Below are 27,913 nucleotides of genomic sequence, written 5' to 3' on the forward strand. Positions count from 1 at the left end.
AATGTTATTTAGTAAAATTTAGACTTAATCTTGTGATAAAGTATGATCTATGTTTTTTTTGTCCAGGTTTAATGTGGAGTATGTGGTTTTCTATCTGTCAACAGTTTCTGACACTGGCGTCTCTGGATGATACTAAATGATTGATTTCTGGGATGTTTGCCTGAAATAAACAAGCAGCTCTGTCCGGAGGCTCTTTGTGTGATTTAGGGGAACAGAGTCCAGCGGCGGAACAGAACCATTCCTGAAAACTGTTCCTGTCCCACTGAACTCTTTACTGGAACATGACAGAGATGATTTCCAGAGGTTTTCCACCCCGTTTAGCTGGAATATGAAAGGAAGGGAGAATCGTTGCGTTAGCGTGGATCGTCCAGCTGTTGAGTCCAGCTGAGCTGTAGACGCATGTGTGTGTTTGTTGTGTGTGAGCAGTGCTGTCAGTGTAATGGCGGTCCACATCATGTCTGCGTCTCTCCTCGCCGTCTGCCTTCTGGGATGTTTCCTTCAGGTGTTCAGTCAAGGTGACGGTAAGAAAATGGATCAATTTAAACTCTGGGGTTTTACGAGGGGCAGTTGTTCAAATTGATTGTAATTACCTAAAATTATTTAAAATGATCGTTATTTATTTTGCTTTGGTTCACATTTTTAACCTAACGCTATCAGGACCAGTTGACTGCTGCGTTAGTTGGGGTTTCCCATTTTTTCCAGGGTTTCGTGTGGCTCCTGGGGCGCACGCCGTGTTCCTGCGATCCAAACGGGCCAACCAGTTCCTCCTGGAGGAGATCCTGCAGGGGAACCTGGAGAGGGAGTGCTACGAGGAGCTGTGTAACTACGAGGAGGCGCGGGAAGTGTTTGAAGATGATGAGCGCACGGTGGGTAAAAGGAAGGAAAGCCGAGTCAGAGACGTTGGACCTTTGATTCTAACCGATCTTTGTTCGTCTACAGAAATCCTTCTGGACCATCTACTATGGTGAGTTCTGATCCAGGACAACATTCATCGAACTTCTTCTTGGACCTCCAGTTTCTAAAGTTCTGAGTTTGTTTCGGCGCTCCGAGATGGAAACCAGTGTCTTCCCAACCCTTGCCTCAATGGGGGGAACTGCACGGATAAGGTGGGGGGGTTCTTCTGCGCCTGCAGCCCCCCCAACTATGGACACATCTGTGAACTGGGTCCAGTTGAAGTTGCAGGGCAGGAGCTGCTGAAGCCTCAGTACAAAGCTCCAGGTAAGGCCGCAGCCACAGCTGGAGGGCGTCGGTGGTTTTCAAACCGTTTCATCCAACAGCGTCTCTCTTAGCGATAGCAGAGTGTCCGACCCAAGGCTCCAATGCATGCCACCAGCTGTGCACGGCGGACTTCCACTCCTACAAATGCTCATGCATGTCGGGATTCGAACTACAGAGCGACATGAGGAGCTGCCAGCCTGAAGGTGAAAACCCTCCAGCAAGGCATCGCTTACCAAACCAGTTCAGACTGGGGGAATAACCGTGTCTCTGTGTCCACAGTCCAGTTTCCCTGTGGGAGAGTCCATGACACCAACACTTCAATATGTCGTCATGGAAACTGCCCCTGGCAGGTAACGAGCTCTCAGCCAATCCGTAAAGCCCAGATTCATCCAGCAGTAAACACGGCTGCTGGTGGGCTTGATTCGTGTTTGCAGGTGTCCCTGATCAACAGCAGCCGGGTGGAGTTGTGTGGCGGAGTCGTGCTTGGACGGCGGTCCATCCTGACCGCCGCCCGCTGCCTCTTCCTCAACTCAGCATACGACCTCCGACCCTCACACTTCTCCATCGTCACAGGTACTAGAACCTCCATTGCTCCAGTCTGGAAGCTTCATCCAGTTTTATTCAAACATTCTTTAAACTATGGCAACAAAAATAATAGAAGAGGTGGAATAAGAAAGATTTTCCTAAGAGATCAAATCTGATGACAAAATAAACAAACTGACCCCCTGAAGTGCAGGATTTCCCCAATGTTTCCTAGTGATTACAGGCGTTCCTTCTCCATAATGCACCTTACTAATCTTTCTTACTTGTGAAGAATATGAATGCTAATCTTCCTACCTTTTATAAATGTTTGCTTCAAATCCATGAATACACCGAGAGCTGCTGCTCCTTATGACGATGGCTGCTGTCCTTCTCCTGTTTCTCTCACTTGGAGTTGACTGTTGGTTCTGATCGTTCCCACCGGTGCATGGGGAAAGTCTGGAAGAACACAAAACTTTTCAGGAACTTGGGTCAACAAAGTAACGTTTTAACAAGTGGATAAAGGATTCAAACGCATCGCTGCGTTGTGTTTGTTAGAGACGGTTCTGTTAAGCTCAGATTATTCACGTTAAACTGAAACAGAGATTAAAGATGACTCTACCTCTGGCGTTTCGTCTCCTAGGTAACGGGAAGGTCTTCCAGGTCCAAGAGCTCTTCCTCCACGAACGTTTCCGTTCAGATTGCCACGACTTTGACCTCGCCCTGCTGGAGCTGGCCACGCCCATGACCTTTGGCCCCACACTCTCCCACCTCTGCCTGCCCACCAAGGACTTCAGTGAAAACATCCTGATGCATTCTGGGAGGACGGGATTGGCCGACAGGAGGGGGCGTGGCCAGAACCAGGAGCTGGTCTACATGACGCTGGACGAATGTCGAGGAGAGCTGAACGTCTCGCAGTCGCTGAGCAACAAAATGTTCTGCATGAGGAGGAGGAACCAAGGCGGGCCGAGGAGAACCGGACCATCAGCACGTCCCAAAACCAGACCTCCAGAAAAGCTAAATGTGACTCAGAAAGCATCAGCTTTGGACCGGAACCGGACTCAAACTGAAGATCTTCCCACCAGGTCGTCAAGCGAAGCAGAAAACTCCAAACGTAGCTTAAAGGTGCAACACCACGCGTCGCCACCAGGTGGCAGCGGGCTGCGCTGCGGCGGTCTGCTGCCAGGGTCGGCGGTCGTCACGGTGGAGAAAGGAACAGCCTTCCTGACGGGGCTGCTGATGTCTCCGACCGCAGACTGCCGCGGTCAGGTGTTCACCAAGGTGTCCCGCTACCTGAACTGGATCCGGCCGAAGCTGCAGGCGGAGGATCACATGACCCCGCAGGTCAGCGAGTACCCGGAGGTCCGCTGAGCACTCACCGGTTCCGATTCACTTCGACGTTAAATTATTGGACGCTTCAGCGGTTTAGATGAAAATTACCTCATTAATATTGGAAATTTGTCGAGTCTGATTTAACACAGAACTGCATAAATTATACTGGATGATAAATAAATGCTTTTAAAAGTTGGTTTGTTGTCATTTCTTAAGAAAACATCACGATAAAATAATCCAGAAATGCCAGTAACATCTAGAAACCAAAAAGAGTTTTATTCAACAAGCTTTTTACACAAAGAAACGTATAAAAGATCAGAGTCTCCTCAGAGGGATTGTGGGTAATGTAGTCTAGGAAACAGAAGACAGGGGAGGGAAGGGATTCTGTTTACTGACCACGAGCTTCTGGTGCTGATGGGAGATGTAACCTTTGATGTGACCCTGAAAGGAGACAGAACCAGAGTCAGACGTCTGAGTGTCACCTGGACTCAGGTGTGGCTCCATGTCTGAGTGCCTCACCATGTAGATGAGGTTGGCCAGGAGGCACTGCACCTCGTCGATGTCCACGTCCTCCACCTGCATCATCCGCAGGGCCACCAGGAAGGCGTCCAGGGGCAGCTGGTGGGTCTTCAGTAGCAGATACCTGCAACCAAACACGAACAGATCCATCAGGGTCACAAACATGATCCACTGAAACCAGGACGCCTTTCTACATGTCAGACCCAGAAACCCAGGAGCTGCAAACCAGATCCACAAGCTGGAAGGACAGAGAAGACTCAGGCTGAGATCTGGGACAGATGGGGGTCTGGAGACATGGTGGTTGTTTACATGTCAACCTGGTTGCCGTAGTTTGTTGGTCAACATGTTGCTGTTGCGTCAGACTCACACTTTCTTGAAGAGGTTCCTGTAGGTGATGATCTTGAGTTTCTCCAGGATGAGGAAGATCCCGCAGCGGATGAAGAAGGTCTCGTGTTTGGACAGCGCCTCGTTCAGCAGCAGCAGGTTCCCCTCACTGGGAAACACACCGAGGTCACGTGACTCTGAGTGACATCACTTCCTGCTGCGGTTGCCCCGCCTCCCTGCTTACCTCACAGCCTTGGTGACGTCAGCGAACTGAATGAGGTCGTACTTCCTGAGCAGCTGGTGAGTCGGCATGTGGCCCTGAAACACAACCAGAACCACAACCGGGTTAGCTCCGGGCCGTCGGACTCATAGTGGATCAGAACCGGTCCTGTGCCGGTTCCGATCCGGGATGATCCAGTGGAGCTCCTGACCAGCAGCATCTTGACCGGCAGCAGGTAGATGAGGATCATCCTCTTGTTCTTCTGGCTGGAGCGGTGGCAGCGGTCGAAGGCGAACGACAGCAGCTCCTCAGCTGGACACAAACAGGTCAGCGATTCTCCTGCAGAACCTCCAGAACCTCCAGAACCCGCCCAGACTTACCCGTCTTAAAGTCACTGTCGAACATGGCCTTGCGGCCCACGTAGTATTTGTAGGTGACCTTCTGGGCCGGGCTGTACTCGTTCTTCAGGTTGGAGCTGTCGATGGCTCGGATCAGAGGTTTGCACAGGTGGAGCTTGTTGATCTGCAGGAGAACCAATCAGACTTTAGCCTGACCGGTTCTGACCCAAACCCCCCGGTTCTGACCCAGCTCAACACCTTGAAGTAGATCTTGAAGAGCTGGTTGCTCAGGAACATCATCCCCCACTTCTTGGAGTCGTCGATGCCGGCTCGGCTGTGGCGGGTCAGAACAGAACACGTGAACACGGCCGTCTGGCAGAACCAGAACCACAGAGCGGGTCCGAACGGAGCGGGACTGACTTGTCGCTGGCACAGACTCTGAAGCAGCTCATCAGCTGCTCTGCCGCTTTCTCCAGCATCTCCCCCGGTTGACCTTTGCCCTTCTTCTGCAGCTGCTGCTCTGCCTGGAGACAGAGAGAAACCAGCAGAACCAGTGACCCAGTCAGCTGGGAACACTGGGAAACAGTTCAGCAGCAGGTGGGGGAGGGGCCTCACATTGTTGGCGAATATCCGGAGGTCCAGAGTGACGGCAGACATGACGGGCAGAGCCCTGAAACACAAACACATCAGTGATGCTGCATTCACGGTCGGCGTGTTCACAGCAGTTACTCACCAGTTCTCCTCCTTGTGGGACTGGAAGGCTCTCAGGAAGGACGTCAGGGGTCAAGGGTCATACAGTCGGCTGATGATCATTCATCCAAACACACAGATCAGCTCTAAAGTAAGGATATTGAACGACGAGCGTCTGGAACTTGTACGCCTCCACAAAGTCGTGATTGGCCACGGCGTACGTACACCTGGAACACACAGGTAGAAAACCTTCACAGTTAAGGATGAAGGTCATCGCCATAGCAACTTTCTGCAACAGAAGTTCAACATAAATAAAAATACTTGTACACTTTGTAAAACAGATTTTCAGACAGCAGAATGTTTTTTTTAAATTACAACTTCAATGTTTTTGGACTCGTGCAGTTTTTCAAAAAAGATAAAAAACAATAAAATAAAACTTTTACCGCCAGGCATCAGTAATCAATAACCGAGCTGGAAGGCTCACCTGAGATGAGCCGCCACCATCTCATCGTACGGCGGCTCCAGAATCTGCTGGCACTTCTCCTCCGGACTGGCCAGCTGTACACACACACACACACAGGTGAGGCTGTCTCCTAGCAACCCTGACTCTGTGGCTGAGTGGGCGGGGCCTTACCTGCAGGCGGGGGTTGGCTACATGCGGGTGTTTGAAGGAGAGCAGCTCGGCACAGAAGGAGCCCTCATGGTTCTCGATGGCCTGGTTGATCTGCAGGAGAACAGAGTTCATTTAAAGACCAGGGAGACAAGACAGGTGAGGCCAGGCTGAGGGTCAGAGGTTACCTGCTGCAGGTACTGGTTTATTGTGATGTGAGCCATGCTGATTAGGAGCTGTTCCCACCTGGAAAACACGTGCAACACTGATTAGGTGATTTTAAATGCGGACTTTGACTGTGCCGCAGTCTGTAGTGCAGCTTTCAGATGCATCTCTTGTCCTACACACAAACTAAATGTTTGAACTGCCTCACTAGCATTCAGAATGCTAAAGAGCCAATACTGGAGTCAGGTATGCCAAAGCAGACCTCTGGTCTAACTGGAAGAAGAGCATCCTACAGCATGATGCTACCACTACCGTGCTTCTCAGCTGAACTTGTGTGCATTTGCTGCAGTGTTTTTGCTTTTGTTCCATTTCAATATACCATTAACTCCCTAAATACGACTCATTTCTAATATATTATTAATTATATAACCCACACGAACTCTAAAAAATACCACATTATTTATTCGGTCATTTATAACGAGCTAATTAGCAAATTGCTAACGCAGCGATGTTTTTCTTGTTTTCTTTTTTACACTCCATTTAAAACAAGAAAAAATAAAGCCGAAACCAAAACCACGTCTAATATTAATAAAAACAGTCATTAGAAATATGTTGAAGCTCTTAAGGTTTTCTCTAAAACCAAAACTTTAGTAATGTGAACCAGGTTTGGTGATAATGCTCTCATTTAGCGTATAAACCGGTTAAAACCGGCTGGTTCCGGACTGTAAGTGGAAGTTAAACACTCATTGCGACCTAAACAATAAATAAAAAAAACTGCAGACCTTTAAATGAAGCTTTAAGATGAAAAACAAGCCATGAAACTCCCCTTCATTCAGTCGGAAACACGGACCGTTTCTAATGACGGACAACACTGTTTCCGGACGTAGTACTGTCAAAATAAAAGTCTTCCGTTGTCCATCTTTATCAAAAATTATAATAAATTACTTTTATTTATGTGTGTATAAAATAACTTTAAACTATAATAACTATAAAATAAAAGTTATATTTGAACTTTTATTAAGTTATTAAGTCATTATTATTTAAAGTAAATTTAAATTTAAAGATGAAAAATTATATAAAAACTGCAAGATTAAAGAATAAAAACTACAGATGCGTATATTTTTATTAAGTGAAAATCTTACAACATAACTGCAGCAATTACCGCTCTTATTTTCTCTTCGTATTCATGAAGACAAAATAAAATAACACCAACAAATTGTTCATCAACTGAACAAAAAGTCGTATCACAGCTTTTCTTTCTTTTGCAGATTAATTTATACATTTAAAGTTTATATTTTTCGCACAGAAACATCAGAATAAAAGAAGACGAGAACGATCGGAACACCAGAGGGCGCCAAAGGGTCACTTCATACTTAAAACTCAACATCAGGACTGTTTATTTTATTAAACAAATTAAATCATGTCATCATAACGAGTCACTTTTATCACAAAGCATTAATGACCTACATGAATAATATTCATCTGGATGTTGCACAGCAGGTTTTATGTTCCCTACAAACACCTTATATTTCTGACAGAATGTAAACGATACAGTTTATTTATTTAGCTGGATTCACATGATTTATTATGGAATGATGTTGCCTTGGAAACGTAGCTCACAATAATTACATTAAGCTCATTTTTAAAAATGGTAAAATGTCACCATGACTTTATCATTTCCTCCAAAACGTCTGGACCATTGTTTCCCATTAGTTGTCCGATTAGCTTCCTTCTCAGAAAGAGTGGGCGGGGCCAGGTGACCATCCGGCTCCGCCCACTCGACCGTGGACAGCAGGCTGGATGACGTTCTCGCTGCTGATTGGTCCATGGAGAGTAGCACATGGAGAGTGGGAGGGGCTTATCTCAGAGCATCCGACGGTCCACAGACATGGATACTGGCTGGAAATACACACACACACACACACACACACACACACACACACGCACACACACACACACACACACACACCTGCGTTACACCTGAGCTCAGGTATGAGAGGTCAGGGTGTGGGCGGGGCCTTACCTGGAGCTGTGAGGAGGGGGAGGAGCCTGTGAGGACGGAGCACCGCTGGTCATCGACAGTGAGGAGGAGGAGGGAGAGAAGGAGGAGGAAGATGAGGCGGGACGAGGAGAAGCAGCGCTCCAACCTTCATGAAGAACCGGAACGCCTTCAGAGATCAGGTTCACTGGGAAACACAGCAGACGGAAAACGTTTACATCCTGATCCTGGTTCTACATAGAAACTGATCCTGGTTCTACATAGAAACTGATCCTGGTTCCACTCAGAAACTGATCCTGGTTCTATATAGAAACTGATCCTGGTTCCACTCAGAAACTGATCCTGGTTCTACATAGAAACTGATCCTGGTTCTATATAGAAACTGATCCTGGTTCCACTCAGAAACTGATCCTGGTTCTACATAGAAACTGATCCTGGTTCCACTCAGAAACTGATCCTGGTTCTACATAGAAACTGATCCTGGTTCCACGTAGAAACTGATCCTGGTTCTACATAGAAAATGATCCTGGTTCTACATAGAAACTGATCCTGGTTCTACATAGAAACTGATCCTGGTTCAATCATTCTTCATCTCTACACATAACTTCAAATTTGATAAATTATGTTTACCAAAAAAGTCAGTAAATGAAGTAAATCTTTTACCACAAATCCATCATTTTTAGTTAACTGATAGTTGTTGAGACAAATAAGATTTTTAAATATTTCTAAAATTGAATATCAAACAAAATATTAAATAAAGGATGAAATGTTTCAAAAGGTGTAACCTGAGGAGTGTGGGCGGTGCGGCAGGTAGGCTGCGGGGTATGGTGTGTGTCTCCCCGGGTAACCAGGGGGTTTGTAACCATGGTGATGGTGATGATGGGACGCCAGCGGCAGGCTGCTGGAGTAGGGGAAGGCTCCGCCCCCTCCTGCTGAGCACAGCGGCCAACCTGAGACCAACATCAGAAACTGATCAATCTGTTCAAACTGGAGATAATCGATAATCAGTAAAGACTGGAGAACGAATGAAACGACCTGAATGAACATCAAGTTTTCAGAAGGAGAATCTCTAAACATGAACAATAAAGTAAAATATTAATGACCTGCAGAATCAAGTTATGTAGAAAAAATGGAAATACAGAGCAGCTCTGAGAATATTAAATTATATCTAACATTAAAAAAGATTTTATTATTATTATTAAAATAACATTATTAGAATATATTATAATATGTTGCATATAACACATTATAATTACATAAGATATATATTACATTGTTATATTATTATTATTATTATTATTATTATTATTATTATTATTATTATTATATTATATTATATGTTATATGACAAAACAGCTTTTAATATTATTATAATAATATTAGCACATAATATATAACTATAAGATTTTGTGATATAAATATGTTACATATCATTATAACAATGTTTATATTATAATATAATTAGACAAAATTCCTTTATTATTTTATTATTATATTATCATATAACAATTTTTGCATATAACGACTAATATTGTTTTAATATATAATATTTATGTTATATACTATTATTAAAATGATTTCACAATTTACTTATATATATTATAATTACATAAAAACAAATTTTATTAGAGTGTATTATATTATTTTACATGACAGAAAAAAATTCTATTATTATTATTATTATTATTATTATTATACTAGCATGTAGTATAATATACAGTAATATTATTGTAATATATATAGTATATATTTTAGTATGCAATATATATTTTATAATTCCATGAAATACATACATTATGAGATTTTTTTAATAGAAGTAACATATTATTATGATCGTTTTAATATTCATGTATTTTGAAAACATTTTACTGATTAAAACAGAAGCAGAAATTATTACTTTTAATAATAGCTCTAAGATTTTTTCCCAACATAGAAGCAACAATCATAACGTACTGGTTCAGACGGTTTCACATGGAATTAAAATAATTATGAAAATTAAATCCATTATCAATAATATTAGTTATTAATCATTTTCTGTCCTCTAATAAATAATATTAATGTCATTATATTGATGATATTGTTCTTATTCAGCTAATAAACTTGTTTCTGTCCTCAGTCGCATGTTGTATTGATCATTATCTCATTGATTTATTTCTGATCAATAATCAATGAGGACTCACAGGGCTGGATCCCGACCCGGCTCTCCGCAGCGTCCTGGAGAACCCGTCCTGCTGGGTTCCTGAGGAGGACGAATCAGGCGTCAGCTATCGGAGTCACTTGTCGCCGTGGCGATGATGAAGATGACAATGAGGCTCTAATCACCTGGGCTCTGATAACCAGGTGAGAAACACTGAGCCGTTTAGCAGCCGCCTGCCGTTTACTACAGACCCAACGGCCCCGAAATGACAAACTTCTCTTTATTCTTATATATTCATTCAGAAAATTTTAATTCCAATTTAAAAAACTATTTCTGGAACCTCTTCACAGAAAAACTTCAGATTGTGATCCTTGTAATTTCACGTGAAGAGCAACATTTTGTAATATTTCGTTAAATAGAAGAACTCTGCCGTGTTAACAGGAAGAAGTTCCTCACCTCTCCTTGGCGTCCAGGAAAGCTTTAGCAAACGGATTGTATTTGATCTTCAGAGCCGTGATCTGAGCACAAGATGGCAGAAATCACATCATTACTTTAATAAAAACCACTTTAACCAACAGAAATGGGATTATTTCTACAGTAAAGAAGTAAGTGGACCAGTGAGGACCAGTGGAAATGATCAGAACCAGTGAGGACCAGCATGGCGCCGTACCTCCTCGTTCTGGTAGGCGGTGACGGCGATGAACTGCGTTTCCCTGAAGGAGACGTTGGACACCAGGCGGTGGCGGGAGCCCACACAGACGATGTGCAGCTGCGGCTCGTACTTGTGGAGGGAGTTCAGCATGATCTGGAACAAACACAGGTTCACCTGAAGACTGCCACCTGGTGGACGCCCTGCCCTCTGGTGGCCATCGGAGGCATCACAGCAGCTTGACAAGGCGCAGGGTTTGGACCCAACCGGTCTCTGGTCTGGAAGCTGCTCTGACTGTCTGTAGTTTTTGTTTTCACATTGACGGTGCACCGAGTCAAACCAACCAACCTTTTGAGCAACCTGTTCCCCTCCTCACCTGTGGGGGCGCTGCACCAAGAGCTACTGACGTTAACGACACAAAAACATCTGAAGAAGACACTGAGAGCAACTTTATTCTTTACAAAATCTAAACAAAACTGGAGTGGCATCAGATTTTAGAGGTTGGAGGATTTATGCTTTGTCTTTGGTAAACACCATGCTAAGCTAATGCATTTGTTCTGTTTGTATTTACCCAGCATGCCTTGCACTGAAATTCACTTCCTGATTTTGGAGCAGTCTCTGGTCCGCTGGGCATTGGAACCGAACCAGGTCCAAGGTCTGTAGGTGGACCAGAGTTCACGGTCTGAATTCACACCTCCAGTAATGAATCGGACAACTGATGAAAACAAACTGCAGTTGGGTCAAAGCGACCGAACAGAACCGGTGGAAATGTTCGCTGTTTACCTAAAGACGTTGTGTCTTCCTGTTTCCTCAACCACATTTATGAAAAGTTTGCCAGACAGGAAGTCTCTACTGAAGGTCTGCGTTGTTCTCTCTGTAGAACCTCCAGAAATCCAGCAGACCTCCTGACCGGTACCACTTTACACAGGAAGGTCAACAGATCCACATTTGGACCGGTTCTGGAACCATTTCCTGCCAGTCTGTGTTGTTAGTATTATGGTCTGTTCTCTGTCAACATGACAGAAGTTCCTGAACTCGTCTGACAGGCGGGCAGAACTTTGTACTTGTGGGTCCATTAGAAGCAGGAAGCCGGAGTTTAGAGCCGGGCTGCGTTCAGCAGAGTTCGTGGACCGGAGCCATCTTTGTCTTTTGGCCCCGGCTCTCTTTTATCCATCTGTTTTCTCTCGTATTCAACTCCCCGTCGCCCCCCTGACTAACGAGGCCCAATTAACCAATCCGAGTCGTCCGGGCCAGCGCACAAAAACAAACTGTTTTCTATTCAGATTGAGAGGCTGGCTTCAGATGTGACCCCGGCGCTGAGTGTGTGTGGGCTCCGTTTGAATATAGTTTACCTCGTCCATCTGAAGCATGATGGCTAAATTAATTTCCCAGTAAAAAACATAATTACCATAATGTACAAATAAGCTGAGCAATTATTTCATTATGGCCGAGCTCTCTGCTCCAGCGCTGCATTACGGCCCGGTGTGTGCGTGTCATGTTTGGACTGGATAATGGGGTAAATATAAACAACATTACTGCCAATTTTGTCCTGCAGAGACTCGGTGTGTGTGTGGAGGCCGCGGCGAGCGCTCAACAGCTCTCCACAGGAAGTGCATTAAACTGCTGCCGGCCAATTAAGAGCTGTTTATCCCGTTCCCGTGGTTACGAGGGGGTGAACAGGTGAAGTGAAAGAGGAGAGGGACTGAAGTGGCTCATTAGAGGCGGTGGTCTCTCGCCCACTCCAGGATAATACAGCGAGAGCAGAGAGAAGCTAATGGACAGAAGAAGAGAGGTGAAGAACAAAGAGGAGGAGAAGAAGAGGAGAGAGAAGGAAAGAAGTCAGAGAGGAAGAAAAGTCGACGAAGATCCACTGAAACGGCGACGGAGAAACAAAAACAGCAGCTAAAGCAGAAACAAGTTCAGGAAAAAATAACGGAGTTAAATAACATAAAACAAAATCAATACAGTAAATAAATGATAAAAATAAAATTAAAAATCAATTAACGTACTCCTATGATCCAAAATAATAAATAAAACTTGACTGAGATAAATTATGGCTAGAAAAGATAATTAAAAACTGAAATAATAAATACACAAATACAAGGAACTGATGAAAAATTAAACAGCATGAAGGAAAGAAAAATATAAATATATTAAAAACATTTTTAACCAGATAAAATCCCGTTAAAATTTCTTTCACAACAACGACCCGACCAAGAAAGGCAGCAGGAAACGTTATGAGCAAAAAAATATAAATATATAATAGAAATGAAAATCATGAAGATCTTTTCTATAATCTGGTGATTAAAATAAATAAAAGAACAAGACAGTAAAATAAAAAACTATAAATAATAGTTAAAAATAACAGATTAAAGACAAAATTAAGGCAGGAAATAAAAATTATTAAAAGATTAATAGAAAACAAATAAGAAAATATATGAAGAACAAAAATAAACATAAAGAACAGATGAGAGTAAAACCTGGACCGGCTCACCTGTCCTGCTCCGTTCACCTTGTTGGTCAGTTTGACCCGGTTGAAGGTCACCGGCGCCTTCATCCAGTGGGCCCCGAAGTTGGGTGAGTCTGGGTGGATGTAGATGCCGCCCTGACCTCTGACCTCGGCCCGGCTCTCGGCCCGGCCCGCCGCCACCCACTCCCCGTTCACGAACTTCCACCTGCAGCTGTCGGCCGGAACGAAGTCCAGCAGGAAGGAGTACATGGAGCTGGGGTCCAGACCCGACACGCTGACCTTCAGAACCGGGAACATCCGGCTGCACACACACACACACACACACACACAGAGCAGGGATCAGAACTGGGAGAGACCGGATCCATGAAGTTCTGGAGGGAAAACAGAACTAGACCGAGTTATGAAAACTAACTAAAGCTAAAGAAATAAGAAAATCTGAAACATTTTCATAAACTGAAATAAAAATAAAAACAATAATCATGGGGAAAAACTATACCTAGTTTATAAAACCAAAACATTCTGAAATTATAGATAAAATGTTGTTTTGTGTTTCATTTATGAGCCTTTTGAATTAATGTGAAATAGATTTTTTTCATGGATTGTGGGTAAATTACAGGATCTGTAATGTAAAATGTTATTTTCTGTTGATTATTTATTTGATGTAAATATAATAAAAATACTTTGACCTTTTTGTATTCTGCACCAGAAATGAACCAGAGAAGGAAAAAACTTAAGCTGCTACTATAACTAATAAAAACCCAACAATATTTAACTAGAAATAATAAAAAGTAACTGAATTAGGAAAACAAAATCTCACAGCTGATTAAAACTGAACTATAGTGAAAATCCAGAACCAGATGTGGAGAGTCCAGATGTTCTCCAGCATCAGAACAGAACCAGAACCAGATGATTATGGATAAATAATAAATAGGTCTGTCACAATAATCAATAAATAAATGAAAACAAGCTTTCTTCACTTTGATATTTATACCTTTTTTATTATTATTTAGTTTATTTGTTGTTTTGTTGATTAATTTTGGATATTTAAAATGTTCTTCAGTTAAAAGATTTTAAAGATTATTGATCTTTAAGGATGAGTTCTTCATGGAAATGATCTCAAAACGACAATATTATCGTTTATCATAATAACTTCTGGGCCAATTTATCATTTGTTTTTATGACAGACCCAGAAATAAACTAAATCAACTTTCTGCTCTTCGTCTGACTAGATGTAGAAACTTTGCTCTGCTGCAGCTGAGTAACAATCAGGATAAAATAAATCGGCGCGGCTCTCCAGCAGTGAGAGCGGCTGAAGTGGCGTCCTGCAGGTGTAAATGGAGTGCTGCCCCCCGCAGGGCGGCCCGGTCAGCACGCCTCTGCACTAAATAAATAAATAACTCTACAGACTAAATAAATCGCACTGAGGTGACGGTGGCAGCTGCTATCGAGACTAATGAATAACCCCGGTTAACAGCACAGACTGGAGGCTTCAGCACCAGAAAACCCAAAATGATCCAACAATATTAAACATTTATGATCAGATTATGTTTAAAGGAAACAGCCAAATCTGTCTTTACTTTGTTTTCATCAACTCTGAAGTTCAAGAAGGTTTTTATCTTTAGAAGAAATTACAGAAGCTCTTTCATCTGGTCAGGTTCCTCAGGTACAAACAACCTGATTAAGGTCAAAGGTCAACTAATTGATATGCTCTAAAACAGAACCAGCTCAAATAAACTGGTCTGAGTATAGGAACTGGGACACTGGTTCTGAACCAGAGAAAGGTTGACCTGCAGACGTCTCAAAGGTCAACCGGAGGGTCAACACGCGTCAGAGGAAACAATAACTTATATATCTACTTACATTCTGCATGTTGTACCTCAAAAGCATGAAAATAATTACAATAAAATCTCTGAAATGCCTTTACAGCCTAGAAAATGTCTTCTGAAAGATCCTCTAGATCAGACATTTCCAAACTGTCTCAGCGTTTCTCAGGAATAAAGTGGTGAAAAAAGAGATCAGCAGAGACAGAACCTGTTTCTTCTTGGTAACTTTGGGAAAGTTTCTCCACTCCTGCAGCTGTTCTACCAATGAACTCCTATCAGGGCTTCCAAACACCGAAGCAGTGAGACTCCAGACCCATTTATTATGACTGAACAACATCCTGTAAGATCTTATGGTCGCCTTCTTGCTGAAGACCTTTGACCTGCTGAGCACAGGAAGTCAGGACTCCTCTACCCAACAAGCGGTACCCTCCTACCAGAGTCCTAGAGTTACCGTCCGTTCTTGGTGACGATCATCTCGTTGGTGATGAGCTGGAACTTCCTCCACAGCTCGGCGTCCTCCAGGGTCACCTTCAGCTCCCTCTCCGTCGGGTCGCCCTTCTCCCGGCCGGCCTGCAGCTCGCTCTCCACGGCGCTCAGCAGCCGGGACATGCAGCGCTCGGCGGACACGATGGCGCACGTCGGCCCCACAGAACCACGGCCTACTGAAGACACCGAACCGGACTCTCCGTCCTCCTGTAAGCCCTCCACCTTCATCTGCAGACCCAAACATTGAGTTACCAAAGTATAATTTCATAAAAGAGGTCTTAAAATAAAGATATTCTGGTACTGAAGACCTTCTCCACATTTTAATTTGCTGTGGCTCTAATTACGACCTCAGAAAACTTCAGTCATTACTTTTCTACTGATGTCTAATAGCAGGCTGATGGCTGCAGGTTATAGAAGCTCCTAACATTCAGGAATTACTGAGACGTCCAGTAAAATAAAAGCCACAGAAGCCGTCCACTCTGGAGGATAATAGCAGCTGTAATTGCTCAGCAGGTCTGCATACGTCCAGCAGCCAAACAAAATGGTTGGAGAGAGATACTCAAACAGCCATTTGTGCCTTAATGTCTTAATGACGGTCCAAGCAGAAACTAAAAGCTCAATTAGCAGTTCTACCTGCAACATTTACCGTCCAATGAAGAGTCTTAAAGGGGAAGTCTTCAGAGTTAAAGGCAAAAGTAATCGCCCCCTCTGCCTAATAACAGGTTGTTAACCCAATCAGGTGTTCATGATTCCTGGTAACGACTCTCTAACTCACTGTGGAGGAACTTTGACCCCCTTCACTAAATCGGTTGAATTCTGGCTCTTAAAGGGCCAGCGTCAGATAAAATATTACTTTTTTATTTCTCAGCATGTTATATCGAGAAATCCTTTAATCTCCATGGCAACCATTCAGCTGTTCAAAACACCTGGGTGGACCTAGCCCCGCCCCTGGAGGCGCAGCTCCTCCCCCACCCAGCTCCTTCAGACTAGCCAGCAGCAAATAGCAAACAGCTAACAGTTATAGCAGCTACTTCTCAGAGCAACGCTGGTAAAAACATTAACAGAGCCATGTTGGGATGACTTCCTGAAGGCGGAGCTTCAGGAAGAGCAGGAGTTCTTAAAGAGACAGAGGCCCAATTTCAAGGTGTTGAAATACAAAGTCAAATTTCTTCAGTCATAATTAATAAATATAACGTTTTTATGTCAATCAAAGGTAACTTAGTTACTTGATTTTGCTATGAAATATCTGGTAAATACATAATAGTGCCACTTTAAAACCAGACTTTGACTAGGCCACTTTAAAGTGCAGAGGTGGCTTTGCTTCTGTGCTTTGGATCATCGTTCTCCTGCAGAACCCAGACCTGGACCTTGTTGTTGTCCAGGCCCACAGCATGACACTGCCACCACCATGCCTGCTGCAGGTCTGATGGTCTAATGAAATGATGTGGTTCTGCAGCAGGTCCAACAGAACTCGTCTCTTCAGTCCACAGAACTCGTCTCTTCAGTCCACAGAACATTCTCTTTCGTCAGGCTGATTTTTTTCTCCTAATAAATATTTTTACTGGTTATTTTTCTCTGATTTTAACATCAGTTTTATGAAACATGTAAAAGTGAAACTGCAGGAAATCAGTTCAGGTAAAAACTGTTAAGTTATTTCTGTCGGTTCCGGATCGGTGCAGAAATCCAGTCCGGTTCTGGTCCAAACTCTGCCTTTTATCTGAGTATTAATAATAATGAGCTGAAGGTGAAACACACAGAATAAAAATTAAACAGCTCAGAGGTTTCAGTTTATTTAACTGAATTAATGAAAAATTGCTTTTTTGAAAATGATAAATTTTGACCTGAAACCAAAATGATTCTCAAATAAAAATATTTACAGGCTGATTTTAAAATTTACTGCTTCAGTCATAAAAACTGAACAAATCAGAAGCTGGTTTATTTCTGACTTTAATTTATTTTCACTTTTTGTTTGAATCTTAAATATTTTCCCAGATTTTTCTAAATACTAACATAAAAACATTTCCATTCATCTTAATTAAACTCATTTCATTTATTAAAATAAATCTGTTGCTCTAGAAATGTAGATCATCCTGTTATATTTTATTATGAATAAAAAAAATCTTATTTTTCTGTTTCATCAAATAATTAAATTATGGTTTAAGATAATGACTAAAAAACATTACATGAAATGAAATTGTTTCATAAAACACTTTGATATTTATAATTTAATTTGTGTTTTTTAAATTTGGGCAAACAGCTTCTAATTTAGACATTTTTTAAAATGTATTTGAATTATTTCAAATATTAAAACCCAGAAATGTAATTTTGACACAACATAAATTTTATTATCAGTTCTGTGTGAGATTAATTTTCTGAATGAAATAAAACAAAAGCTACAAAAATGATCAAAATAATCTAGAAATGTCTAAACAATAAAAACATTAATGCAGAATTCATATTAAATTATGTAAATTATTAAATACAAAACACTGAAATTGAATTCTACACATTTTACAGATTTTACTTCATTTTTGTGGATTTAAATAACATCTGAGAAAAAAGCTCATTAATTCATTTAAATCATATTTTCCTTCATAAAGCAGATTCTGTGTGTTTAATGAACGAGCAGAAACTCATTAAATGCGTGTAAGTGGAGTGTTTTCACGGCAGCGCCGCGTCGCTGCAGCTGCAGCGTTATTAAACTAAATGAAGAAAACAAAAAAATCTGATTTTAAAGGAAAAACTGGGACAAATGCATCATTAAAATATTTATTTTATATAAATTTACAGCAAGAACTCCAGAGTGAAGAGATAATTTCAGTTTTTATTTGCTTAAAAAGATCTAATGTTTCCTTCAGTAAAGATATTAAATTAATTAAATTGTCTCATTTTAATTAATTTACTAAATTTAAAAACATTCAAAATGTGTAAAACTAAGAAAGAAAATTATTTTTAACTTTTTTAATTTGCATATTTATCCCCATGAATTTAATAAAAACACATTTTCATCCTAGAACTAGAACAGATAGAAATAACAGCTGAAACTGACCTGAGAGGTTCTGATCCAAAGTGTTGAACACAACAAAGTAATGATGAAGGTCTGACCGGAGCGGGCTGCACACGGGTCTGCTCGCTCCACCCAACACACACCGCCTCACACAAACACACACACACACACACACCGCTCAGCTCTCACTGCCCTGAACGGCCCAGATACCAACAGAACCGCCCGCTAGAACCAGAACCAGAACAGCAGTAATTAAAACACATCATATAAATCGTTTTATTATGAAAAAATGTTTTATTTAGAAAAAATGAAGATATGAAACTGGAGCAGGAAGAGAAACCAGAACCTTAAACCTAGAATCTAGTTTCAGTCCGAACCCTGTTCATATATCTGAGACTAAACCAGAACCCGTCCACCTTAAACAGGCTGAGATGGTTCTGAAGAACTGCGGTCCAAACTCTCAGAACCACCAGATTGATCTGTAACTTAAATATTGATGCAAATCAGGAAAATCTTGACCTGAATTCTTCAATCCAACAATTTTTTCTTCTTCTTTGAGACTCTGACAGAAGAAGTTCTAGACGTCAGAAAAGTCCAAACTATCGGACCGTTCTGAGCTCTTTAGCCTGCAGGATCTCGACTAACTGAACCCAAACCAAACGGGGAACCAAAGACAGCAGAAGAATCGATGGCGTCGCAACTAGAACCTCTGAGATCTTCAGTGGAAGATCTGAAGAACCTTCTCAACAGTGACCCAAACGGTGTGAAGCCTCAACCAGTCTGGTTTGGGTCAGACGGACCTTCTCTACCCTCCAGCATTACAATAAGACGGGTCACTGGTACCAGAAGGAACTTTGGTTCCAGAACTGGTTTGGATCACGTGTCTCTGAATACCGACACTTTAGGAACCAAACGTGTGTCATCAACAGAGTGGTAGCAAGATGGCGGACGCCTCTGTGCTCCTTTTGTCTTCAGTTTGACCGACCCATGTAGCCCGGTAAGAACCAGAACCGGGTCCTACGCCTGTTGACAAATGATTGCTTCCTGGAGTTTTAAATTTTACCCAGCGTTTGGCCGTGACGTTTGTAACACACTAGAAGCTTATCTACGCTACAAACGACCATCTGATCCGATCCAAACAAGGTGGCTGTTGATGTTCATTCATTATTTGGAGGCGTGGCCAACAGGACCGAACGACTTCACTTCCTCCTTCGCTAAAACCACAGGCAGACTAAAAAAAAAAAAAAAACACAGGTAGACTGATTCAGAAAATCAACGTCATCGGTCACAACTTCTTCTGTTCACTGGTTGGTCCAGTCAAAAAAAATCAACCAGAGACAATCCAAGTCAAAGGGAGAAAGCAAAGGCCCGGCCCATTGGGCGATGCCACGGTTGGCGCTAAAGAGTCCGGTTCTCCACGGCGCCCAACTGGAACCTCGTTCTTCCAGTGGATATGGGTTCAGAATCACGTGAACCAAAGATCTCCAGATCAGATAGATGTTCCGGTACCAGAGACAAAATCTGGATTAATCAACTGAAACCTTGATGAGCTCCAGTCGTCTCTGGACCTTCTCCCTCCTCTGGGTTTAAATGTCACCGAGCAGCGAGGAAGAAAAACACCATAAGCTGTTTAGAGCAGCATGTAATGGAGAATAGGTCAAATCCAAGTGGAGAACATCTGGAAGCGCACACAGTGGACATCTGATCTGCGGTCAGGCTTTAATCAGCGGGCGGAGGTGGAGGGTGGAGATTACTGGCTTTAAGGACTTAGCAGGAATAAAGACGACTGGAAGCAGGCAGGCAGGTAAACACAAGGCTCAGGTAGAAAACATGACTGTCTCACACACTTTGGCTCAAAAATACATTTATTCAGATCTGACAGGAAATACAAAAAACAGGTGAAATGGTTCTGGAGAAACCATCTGGACCCAAAACCAGAAGGTTCAGAAATATGAATCCAAATCATACAAACAGAAAAATGTTTTCATGAAAATAAAACCATCTTTCACTTCCTCACCGGGACTGAAGGGGGCGCTAGATGTTTCTGATATTAGTCAATGAAATGCTCAAATTTAAACAATTTATCAAAAAATTTCAATGAAATATTAAGAGAAATCAATGAAATGTTGTTAAAGCAGGAAATATTTACAATCACTTCCATAAAGGAATCAATCAATAAAATAATTCTGATGAAATGCATCCCATAATAGTTTGTTCTCAGGCAAAATTAGCAACCGGGTCAGAAAGCACAAAGAATCATAATAATAATAATAATAATAATAATGTTTCATTCCCTGAGGCCAGGCCTTCACAGTAAATTCAGTATTAATAAAATACATAATTATCACACAGGAATTAAAGTTTGACCCAACAGAAACCTGCTAATATGGAACAACAACAGGACCAAATAAAAATCAAGACAAATCACAAATAAATAGAATAAAATAATAAAGTTATTATCAATTCAATAAAATTATTTTCATATTTCCATTTTCTTCACTGTTTTTATTTTATCTTCTTTCATGTTTTGTTTTTCATTTATTCATTTTTTTATCTTTCTGTTGTTCCATAAATGAAAATCTTTGTTTTTATTTGTGCAGATTTGACTCATTCAGGACCAACTGGACTTGTTACAGTAACATATTAATAATAATGAATAACTGGCTCACATTCAGACACTGTAGTGTTATTATTATGATACAAACTGAATAATTCAGTAAATCTGAAGTGTTTCTGATCAGAACATTAAATATTATAAACAGAAATGTGACCAAGATGCTTTAAAATGTAACCGGTTCATATGTTCATTTGTTTTTACAATGTGGGATTAGAGTCAGTATAAAATAATTTAGTTTATCGAAATTATGAGAGTCAAGTTGCAACAACTGAGAGTAACATCATAATAACACAAGAATAACGTCACAATATGTGAATAAAGTCATAATCCATGGCTCTAAAACTCCATGGTAGTTTTAAATAAACGTTTCAGGTTTTATTTTGATTTGATTCCTATTTTTATCAAACGGTGCTCAGTTGTCCTCTAGTGTTTCTGTTCTAAGAGCCTGAATCTGAAATGCAATAATATGAAACTAAAGCTGCTTTATTCTGTTAAAATGGAGAATTAAATAAAATGTGATTATTAATAAATAAAACCCTGACTCCTGATTGGATACACACCCCAGCATCCTGCGTCCTGATTGGTGGCTCTACATGCAGAGGGAGAACATCTTGATGACAGCGTCCCTGAAAGACAGCAGGTGAGACCTGGGTTAGCTGGTCACAGGTGGGTCCAGGTGGGCGGAGCCTCAGGTGTGAGCTTACCTGGCAAATGGGATGTAAGACAGGCCGTACCTGGAGCACAGACAGCAGAGGTCAGACAGGTGAGGCAGGAACCTGTGTGTGTGTGTATGTGTGTGTTCAGGTGTGTGTTTTACCAGGTGAAGGCCAGAAACTGCAGCACACAGAACAGCAGCGCCAAGCCGTTGTTCTTCCACTGCAGAACCAGAACCAGAACCACAGAGTTCTAATAACCAACAACAGAACCAGGATGTTTTCACACAGAGTCCGATTCTCACCCAGAACGCAGCACACAGAGTCAGAACCAGGCAGACCTGCAGACACACCAACAACAGAGTCAGAACCGGGATCAGAACCTGGAACCGTTACAACGAGCCAAAGGTTGGTTCTGACCAGCATGATGACGGTGGCCAGGGCTCGGACCTTAGCACACATGTTCTTCAGCTGCCGTAACGGACCAATCAGGAACATGGTGCTGAAACCACAGCCAATAGGAAGAGTTTCACCACAAAGGGGCGACATTACAGCAACACATAGAAGTTTCTAGTGTTTGTTGCTACATGAAGGCAATCTGCCCCTCAACACAACCTCATTATTCACATGAAGAGTTACAAGGACAGAAAGGACGTAAACCAGAAGTGATCGGCGCCATCTTAGTAGGCAAGTGCAGCACAAACGTCCAGATCAACAAAAAGAAAACACATCAACACTCTTCACCAATCTGGAGGAGAACACATGAACAAAATGGCTGCTGTTGAGATCGACCCGTATGAGACGGAGAATGAAAATATGTCAGACTTTACTAGAGTAAAGTTAACTGTGTAGTAAACACCAAGAGAGAGTAAAACATGGAGGAGCCTGAAGTCCATGGACGGATCCAGTCAGGTTTAAACAGATTTATAAATGACGTACGAAGCCTTCATGTGAATAACAAGGTTCTGTTGACGAGCAGAACTGTGACGACACATGAGAGCTACTGTACGTATTAAAGCAATAAACACCCAGTTACATCTGGTCTCAGCAGAGACTAAAGGTTCTGCTCTTTTCTGCTTGGTTCTGGTTGGTACCTGGCCAGAGCACAGAGGTTTCCTATGGTGTAGAGGACAGCGAACACAGGAAGTCCAAACCCTGGGATCCACAGCAGACAGGTAGCCTGTTGGACACACAACATGTCCTCCATCAGGGACAGAGGACAAAACTCACCTCATCAGAATATTACAGCTATTAGTGGCGAACAGGGACCATTATTCCTCACCAGTATGGAGCAGACGGCCCCCAGTATGAAGCAGATGAGGAAGCCCTTCATCCGGGTCCCCCAGGCCAGAGTGGACGCCTGATTGGCTCTCTGCAGGCGTGATGTCATTTCTCATTACATACCTTAAATGCAACTTATTAAAACAAACATTCTGCACAGATTTTAACCTGTTAACAGTAAAATATTTAGATATCGACCAAATGTGGCCCCACTGTGTTCATCTTGCCACAACTCTGAGGAAACGCCACCATCTCTTCTGGGACTGCTCTCATACACAAATGGTTTGGAAATTAAATTGGGAATTTTTCATCTAACTCTAAAATTACATGTTTTTCAGTTTGAACATCCCAAAAATGTCTTTGCCATAAACCTAATATTAATATTAATCAACTTTAATCTCTACAGCTGTAATTTTATGAAGCTAAAATCCAGATTTAATGAATTCTCAGCTTATGTATTTCCATATTTGTCCTCTTTAAACTGTGTATTAATATAAACGCCTCAAAAACTACAGAAATTTGTTTTATTTTACATTTTACTGGTTGTAATATATCTTCTACATTCATTCATTATGTTCATTTGTATAATTTATTGTACATATTTTGTATACATTAAAAAATTAGCAAAACAAAACATATATTTTAAAATATTTGTTGCTTTCTTCCTTATATGGCACCGGAAGCTCATTTTACGTCAGAACGATAACAGCAGCAGTTTCTGATGATACGACTCGCTTTAATTTAACATTCTGATTACATTTTTTAATTATTATTATTAAATATACCGAATTAGGTTATTGGATCTTATTAATAATTAACTCTTAGATGTTCAGTGAAAACCAGTTCAATGTAGTCCTGAATCACCGTCATAAATGGGTTTATAAAGGTTATATCTGAGTAAACAATAAACCTTCCCCTCCGTTAATAGTGTAAAACTAATGATTTAATATCTGAGTCTGGTTCCAACTCCAGTTTGGAGCTTGAAGCCTGTTTTTCTATTGTTTTTAACTGGTTTCCTCCCAGTAAGCGGCTAACAGCACCTCCAGTATGCCGCTCCCATCCGAACTGCTGCCGCCGTCCTGTCCGCCCAGAACCTGCTTCAGTTTATCCATTAACCCGGTCTTCTTCCAGAACCGCCGCAGAACGTCCAGAACCTCCCCAGCGGGTCGGTGGGTCCAGGTAGACCAGGTGAGCCGTCAAAGTTTCCGGCGGGAGGAACAGACTTTTACCTCAACAGGTGCAGCACTTCCGCCTGCAGTACCGCCTCTGGCCACAACGCGTCAGAGGGAGGCGCTGTTTCACCCCGAACACTTATATGAGGAATATTTTGTTGTTTTTACTTTAATAAGACAATTTCTTCAAATAAAACTACAATAGCTATTTCTTTATTAAAGTAAAAGTACTATTTGCATCCTTGGATGTTTTTTACAATGTTAAAGCAAAAGCACGCATGTTTGTACATACAGTAAGTAATCAGTCAAACAAAAACAACAACATTATAACATTGATAGAGCTGTAAAAAAAATTAATAAAAATTACAATGAGGTTACAGTGGTTGCAATTCAGCTTCAACATTATGCAGTTGTGTTTTCCAGCCATAGCTGCAGTTTTATTTCATAAAAGTATTTTCTTATTTATCAAGCCTTTGAGAACATTTAGAAACAAGCTGAAAATGCTGAACAGACAAGCAAATCTAGCCAGAAAACAGTGTACAAAATTAGCTGGCAAATAAAGATATTGACTCAATAAAGAGAAAGTGCTTTAAATACTTGGCCAGGAAAATGAAGCCTGTTTCAAGAAGGTTTTAAATGTTTTTTAGTTCTGAGTAGATCTTCAACCGAAGAAGAATTTTGAAAATCCTCTGGTTTCAACCCCTGGAAGAAACTGGTTTGACCATCAACTCATGGTAAGTTTGAGTCATTGATTGATCTGTAAGGTTCTCCACTGGAAAACTTTTAAAAACCAATGATAACACCTGAAAATGATTTCTGATGTAAAACCAGGGCCATGGAGTCCAGCGGTTTGGTTTGAAGGCAGGCGGCTGAACTGTAGAGAACTTGTTGGCCTTGCAGTAAAAACTCATCCAGCCCAGTAAACAGGGACAGACATGGATCGCTCTCAGAGACCTGTAGTGGTAGAAAGACTTTCACCTGGGAGAAGTCTGTCGTCACAGCTGAGCTGTAGCCAAGGTTCATAGGATGGGTAGCAGATGTCTGTAATGAAACCAGAGGACCTGTTTGAAGACAGTCTATCTCAGGGGACCTTGACCCTGGTGGAGCTCCAGTAGAGAGACTGAGGTACGCACACCTGGACGTGACAGGTTGGACAGGACTGTTTCCTCCACAGCCACTCCTCTATACACTGCAGAGACACAACAGACACTCCTTTACCAGGAAGGATTGACTAAAACAAGAGACTACATGAGGTCAGCAGTAGTAGGAGAGTGTGTTCTTTGTGGGTGTGTTACCTCTTTGTGGAAGGTGTGTGTACACTGCAGCTCTCTGGTCCCTCCTGATCCTTGGCTCAAGTCATTATGACAGATCAGACACATGCTGTACGCATCACTCTGCAACACACACATTACATTCACATAAACTCTCTGAATCACATGTGGAGCTGAAGACACCAACCTGGCTCTCCACCCACCAACGACATGACGTTCCGTCGTCTGAACTGGCCCCGCCTCTCAGGAGGCACAGCTTCGGGGATGGTGGGTATGAGCGAGGGTCTTCGCTCCAGCGGGGGGACGGCAGCTTCCTGCGGGGAGGGAAGGAGGCGGCGGGACGAGGAGCGTCGCAGCAAAACCCTGGCTGTTACTGGAGCACATGTGGAGGAGTGAAGGCGAGACAGCTGCATGGATGAGAGGTTGGCCTGGACACAGATGATCAATCAATCAATCTATCAGTTGATCAATGTATTATGAATTAAGTTCCAATACGTAACAGTCCAACCAAGTGCTATTTGTCTTCTGTGGTTTCAGTAGGTGTAAAGGTCAGATTAGCTGCTCTCAGGTCATGTTTCTCTCTAACACCCAGATAAACCACAGTGCAGCACCTGAGCCAAGTGACCCAGAGCTAAATACAGCAGTGAAGAAGCTAACGCAGCGTTTCCCTGCTCTCACTGCGAAGGAGGTCAGAGGCTGTAAACCCTGGAGGATTGAAAGCTCTGACTAAATGAAGTGAAGTGAACTGATCTGACTCTTTAAGTCTCCTGGTCATCATCACCGCTGTTGTTCTGGAAGAACACAAACATCAAGGAAGCCTTACGACTGTTCATCATCTCTAGGATGTTCACAAAATCCACATTTTGGATGAAAAATGTGGACAGTTGTTGATACATGTTGACATTGTTGGGAACTCGTCAATGAAAACTCATGATTACAACATCCTGGATGAGAAGCAACGTTCTCTGACAAGAACGAAGCTAAACAAACATTTTTTAACATTTTAAGAAATTAGGAGAATAATTTCTTCACTTATATTTACACAAGAAGAAAGCTGACAGTATGGCAGGAATCTGGCTCAGTAGGTTCATCAGTACTTTTAAAATATTTCTGTTTTTTTGGGTTCCACCCATTTTTTGAAAGTTTGCTCTAATCTTCACTGATGCTTTTCTGAACAAAGAGCAAAGCAGCTTTTTAAAAAATTAGAACCAGGGTTTTAACATCATTTCACACAGTTTGGATTTATTTTAGGTTGAGTCAGATTACAATAAGACATCCAGATGTTTCAGCCCTTCAGTCTCAGGGTTAGCCACAGCTTCAGAGGTTCACCTGCACCAAACCACCAGGAGGAATCCCTTTCATGAACTTCTAGGAATAATCTCTTGAAGTTCCTTCACAAATTTCTGTGAAAATGAACTGAAACATCTGGAAAGCCCAAAGCGTTGTTGTTGAAAGAACTGGTTTTATTGGTTGATAGAGTTAGCCTAACCCAGAGTGCAGGGAAAACCTTACAGTCCTCAGTTAGCATCAAGATGCCTTAATGTCATTTAAAACCAACCAGCAGCTCGAGGAAAACTGACTTTCAAAATCCTTGATCACTAATGATTGGATTCAATGCCTACTGTTATTTATGAACTTATTGCCTTACTAATAAGAAGTAAAGGGATAAACTAACCCTTTACAGTAACTATCCGGCTGCTGCTGCAACCAAATCCCTCCATCAACATCCAGGCTCATCCAGACGTCCAGAGTCTTCCATAAGACTTCATATCTAATCCCATCGTTATGTTAGGTAACCCATCTGTTGACCTTGGCAGGATACCGAGACCATAAAGTTTATCAGCAGTTATTCTGGATCCTGAGACAGAACTTTAGGGTGTGAGAACCTCGGAGCAGATCCACCAGAAGAACTGAACAAACATCTGATTCTCTGCTCTGACTGATTGGGTTCGCTTCGTTAAACATCAGCAACCCTTTGTGTTTTCTTACCAGACAGGGCAAAGACGAGCGGCGGGCAACCCTCATCTGGACCGGCGGCTCAAAGCTGCACCTGCTTTCAGGTCTTCCTCCCTCTGACTCCACATCCTCCTCATCCTCCTCCTTCTCTTCCTGCACCTGCTTCTTCTGATGTTCCCCTCCTCTGTTCTGCTGCATCCAGGCGTTGAAGATCCTGGCATCTTCTTCTTCGTCCTCTTCTTCCTCTTCCTCTTTGTCCTCTTCTTCCTGGTCTTCTCTCAGAGGGAAGGAGTCTTCAGCATCTGAAAACACATCTTCCTCTCTGTCTGGATCCATCTGCCTCACCAGCACCAACTATTGGGACTGAATGTTGGATTATTCAGCAATAATACCACCAATGAGTGGTTGAAGTCCACCGTAGGGCCCAGCAGGGATTAGGTTAGCTGGTTAGCATAGC

At 42.1% G+C, this 27,913-nt stretch overlaps 5 protein-coding genes across 6 annotated transcripts; 1 reads left to right on the forward strand and 4 right to left on the reverse strand.

Annotated features, from left to right (window-relative positions):
* The first annotated feature begins 202 nt into the window (after positions 1–202).
* On the forward strand, positions 203–3,215 carry LOC102224100 (coagulation factor X-like). The gene is made up of 8 exons (XM_023329771.1): positions 203–521; positions 703–866; positions 940–964; positions 1,051–1,218; positions 1,290–1,421; positions 1,498–1,568; positions 1,653–1,791; positions 2,381–3,215. Exons 1-8 carry the CDS (start codon positions 440–442, stop codon positions 3,106–3,108), a joined length of 1,509 nt encoding a protein of 502 aa, XP_023185539.1. The 5' UTR covers positions 203–439; the 3' UTR covers positions 3,109–3,215.
* Positions 3,216–3,324: 109 nt separating this feature from the next.
* pcid2 (PCI domain containing 2) lies at positions 3,325–6,802 on the reverse strand. Its single transcript, XM_014473738.2, has 15 exons — positions 6,718–6,802; positions 5,959–6,016; positions 5,795–5,884; positions 5,645–5,718; positions 5,322–5,387; positions 5,204–5,245; positions 5,086–5,140; positions 4,891–4,994; positions 4,729–4,804; positions 4,513–4,654; positions 4,344–4,444; positions 4,157–4,230; positions 3,956–4,081; positions 3,589–3,712; positions 3,325–3,510 (listed from the first exon to the last, which is right to left on the reverse strand). Exons 2-15 carry the CDS (start codon positions 5,992–5,994, stop codon positions 3,421–3,423), a joined length of 1,200 nt encoding a protein of 399 aa, XP_014329224.1. The 5' UTR covers positions 5,995–6,016; positions 6,718–6,802; the 3' UTR covers positions 3,325–3,420.
* A 313-nt stretch (positions 6,803–7,115) lies between these two features.
* On the reverse strand, positions 7,116–18,646 carry LOC102223841 (T-box transcription factor TBX19). 2 transcript variants are annotated; one of them, XM_014473733.2, is made up of 9 exons: positions 18,549–18,646; positions 15,465–15,727; positions 13,215–13,491; positions 10,742–10,876; positions 10,528–10,589; positions 10,115–10,173; positions 8,720–8,884; positions 7,959–8,121; positions 7,116–7,834 (listed from the first exon to the last, which is right to left on the reverse strand). In XM_014473733.2, the coding sequence occupies exons 2-9, from the start codon at positions 15,725–15,727 to the stop codon at positions 7,669–7,671; spliced, it is 1,290 nt and encodes a 429-aa protein (XP_014329219.2). In that variant the 5' UTR covers positions 18,549–18,646; the 3' UTR covers positions 7,116–7,668. The 2 variants fall into 2 exon arrangements, with proteins under 2 accessions (XP_014329219.2, XP_023185543.1); XM_023329775.1 differs by having other exon boundaries at positions 7,726–7,830.
* Positions 18,647–21,027: 2,381 nt separating this feature from the next.
* LOC102218134 (vesicle transport protein SFT2B) lies at positions 21,028–24,307 on the reverse strand. The gene is made up of 8 exons (XM_005812126.2): positions 24,098–24,307; positions 23,059–23,148; positions 22,871–22,956; positions 22,197–22,278; positions 22,082–22,117; positions 21,941–21,999; positions 21,828–21,857; positions 21,028–21,749 (listed from the first exon to the last, which is right to left on the reverse strand). The coding sequence occupies exons 1-8, from the start codon at positions 24,167–24,169 to the stop codon at positions 21,713–21,715; spliced, it is 492 nt and encodes a 163-aa protein (XP_005812183.1). The 5' UTR covers positions 24,170–24,307; the 3' UTR covers positions 21,028–21,712.
* A 134-nt stretch (positions 24,308–24,441) lies between these two features.
* Positions 24,442–27,818, reverse strand: LOC111607636 (histone H3.v1-like). Its single transcript, XM_023329788.1, has 4 exons — positions 27,490–27,818; positions 25,704–25,928; positions 25,525–25,623; positions 24,442–25,418 (listed from the first exon to the last, which is right to left on the reverse strand). The coding sequence occupies exons 1-4, from the start codon at positions 27,790–27,792 to the stop codon at positions 25,311–25,313; spliced, it is 735 nt and encodes a 244-aa protein (XP_023185556.1). The 5' UTR covers positions 27,793–27,818; the 3' UTR covers positions 24,442–25,310.
* Positions 27,819–27,913: the final 95 nt, after the last annotated feature.

This window comes from Xiphophorus maculatus, chromosome 24 (genome assembly GCF_002775205.1).
Source record: "Xiphophorus maculatus strain JP 163 A chromosome 24, X_maculatus-5.0-male, whole genome shotgun sequence".
NCBI classification, from domain to species: domain Eukaryota; kingdom Metazoa; phylum Chordata; class Actinopteri; order Cyprinodontiformes; family Poeciliidae; genus Xiphophorus; species Xiphophorus maculatus.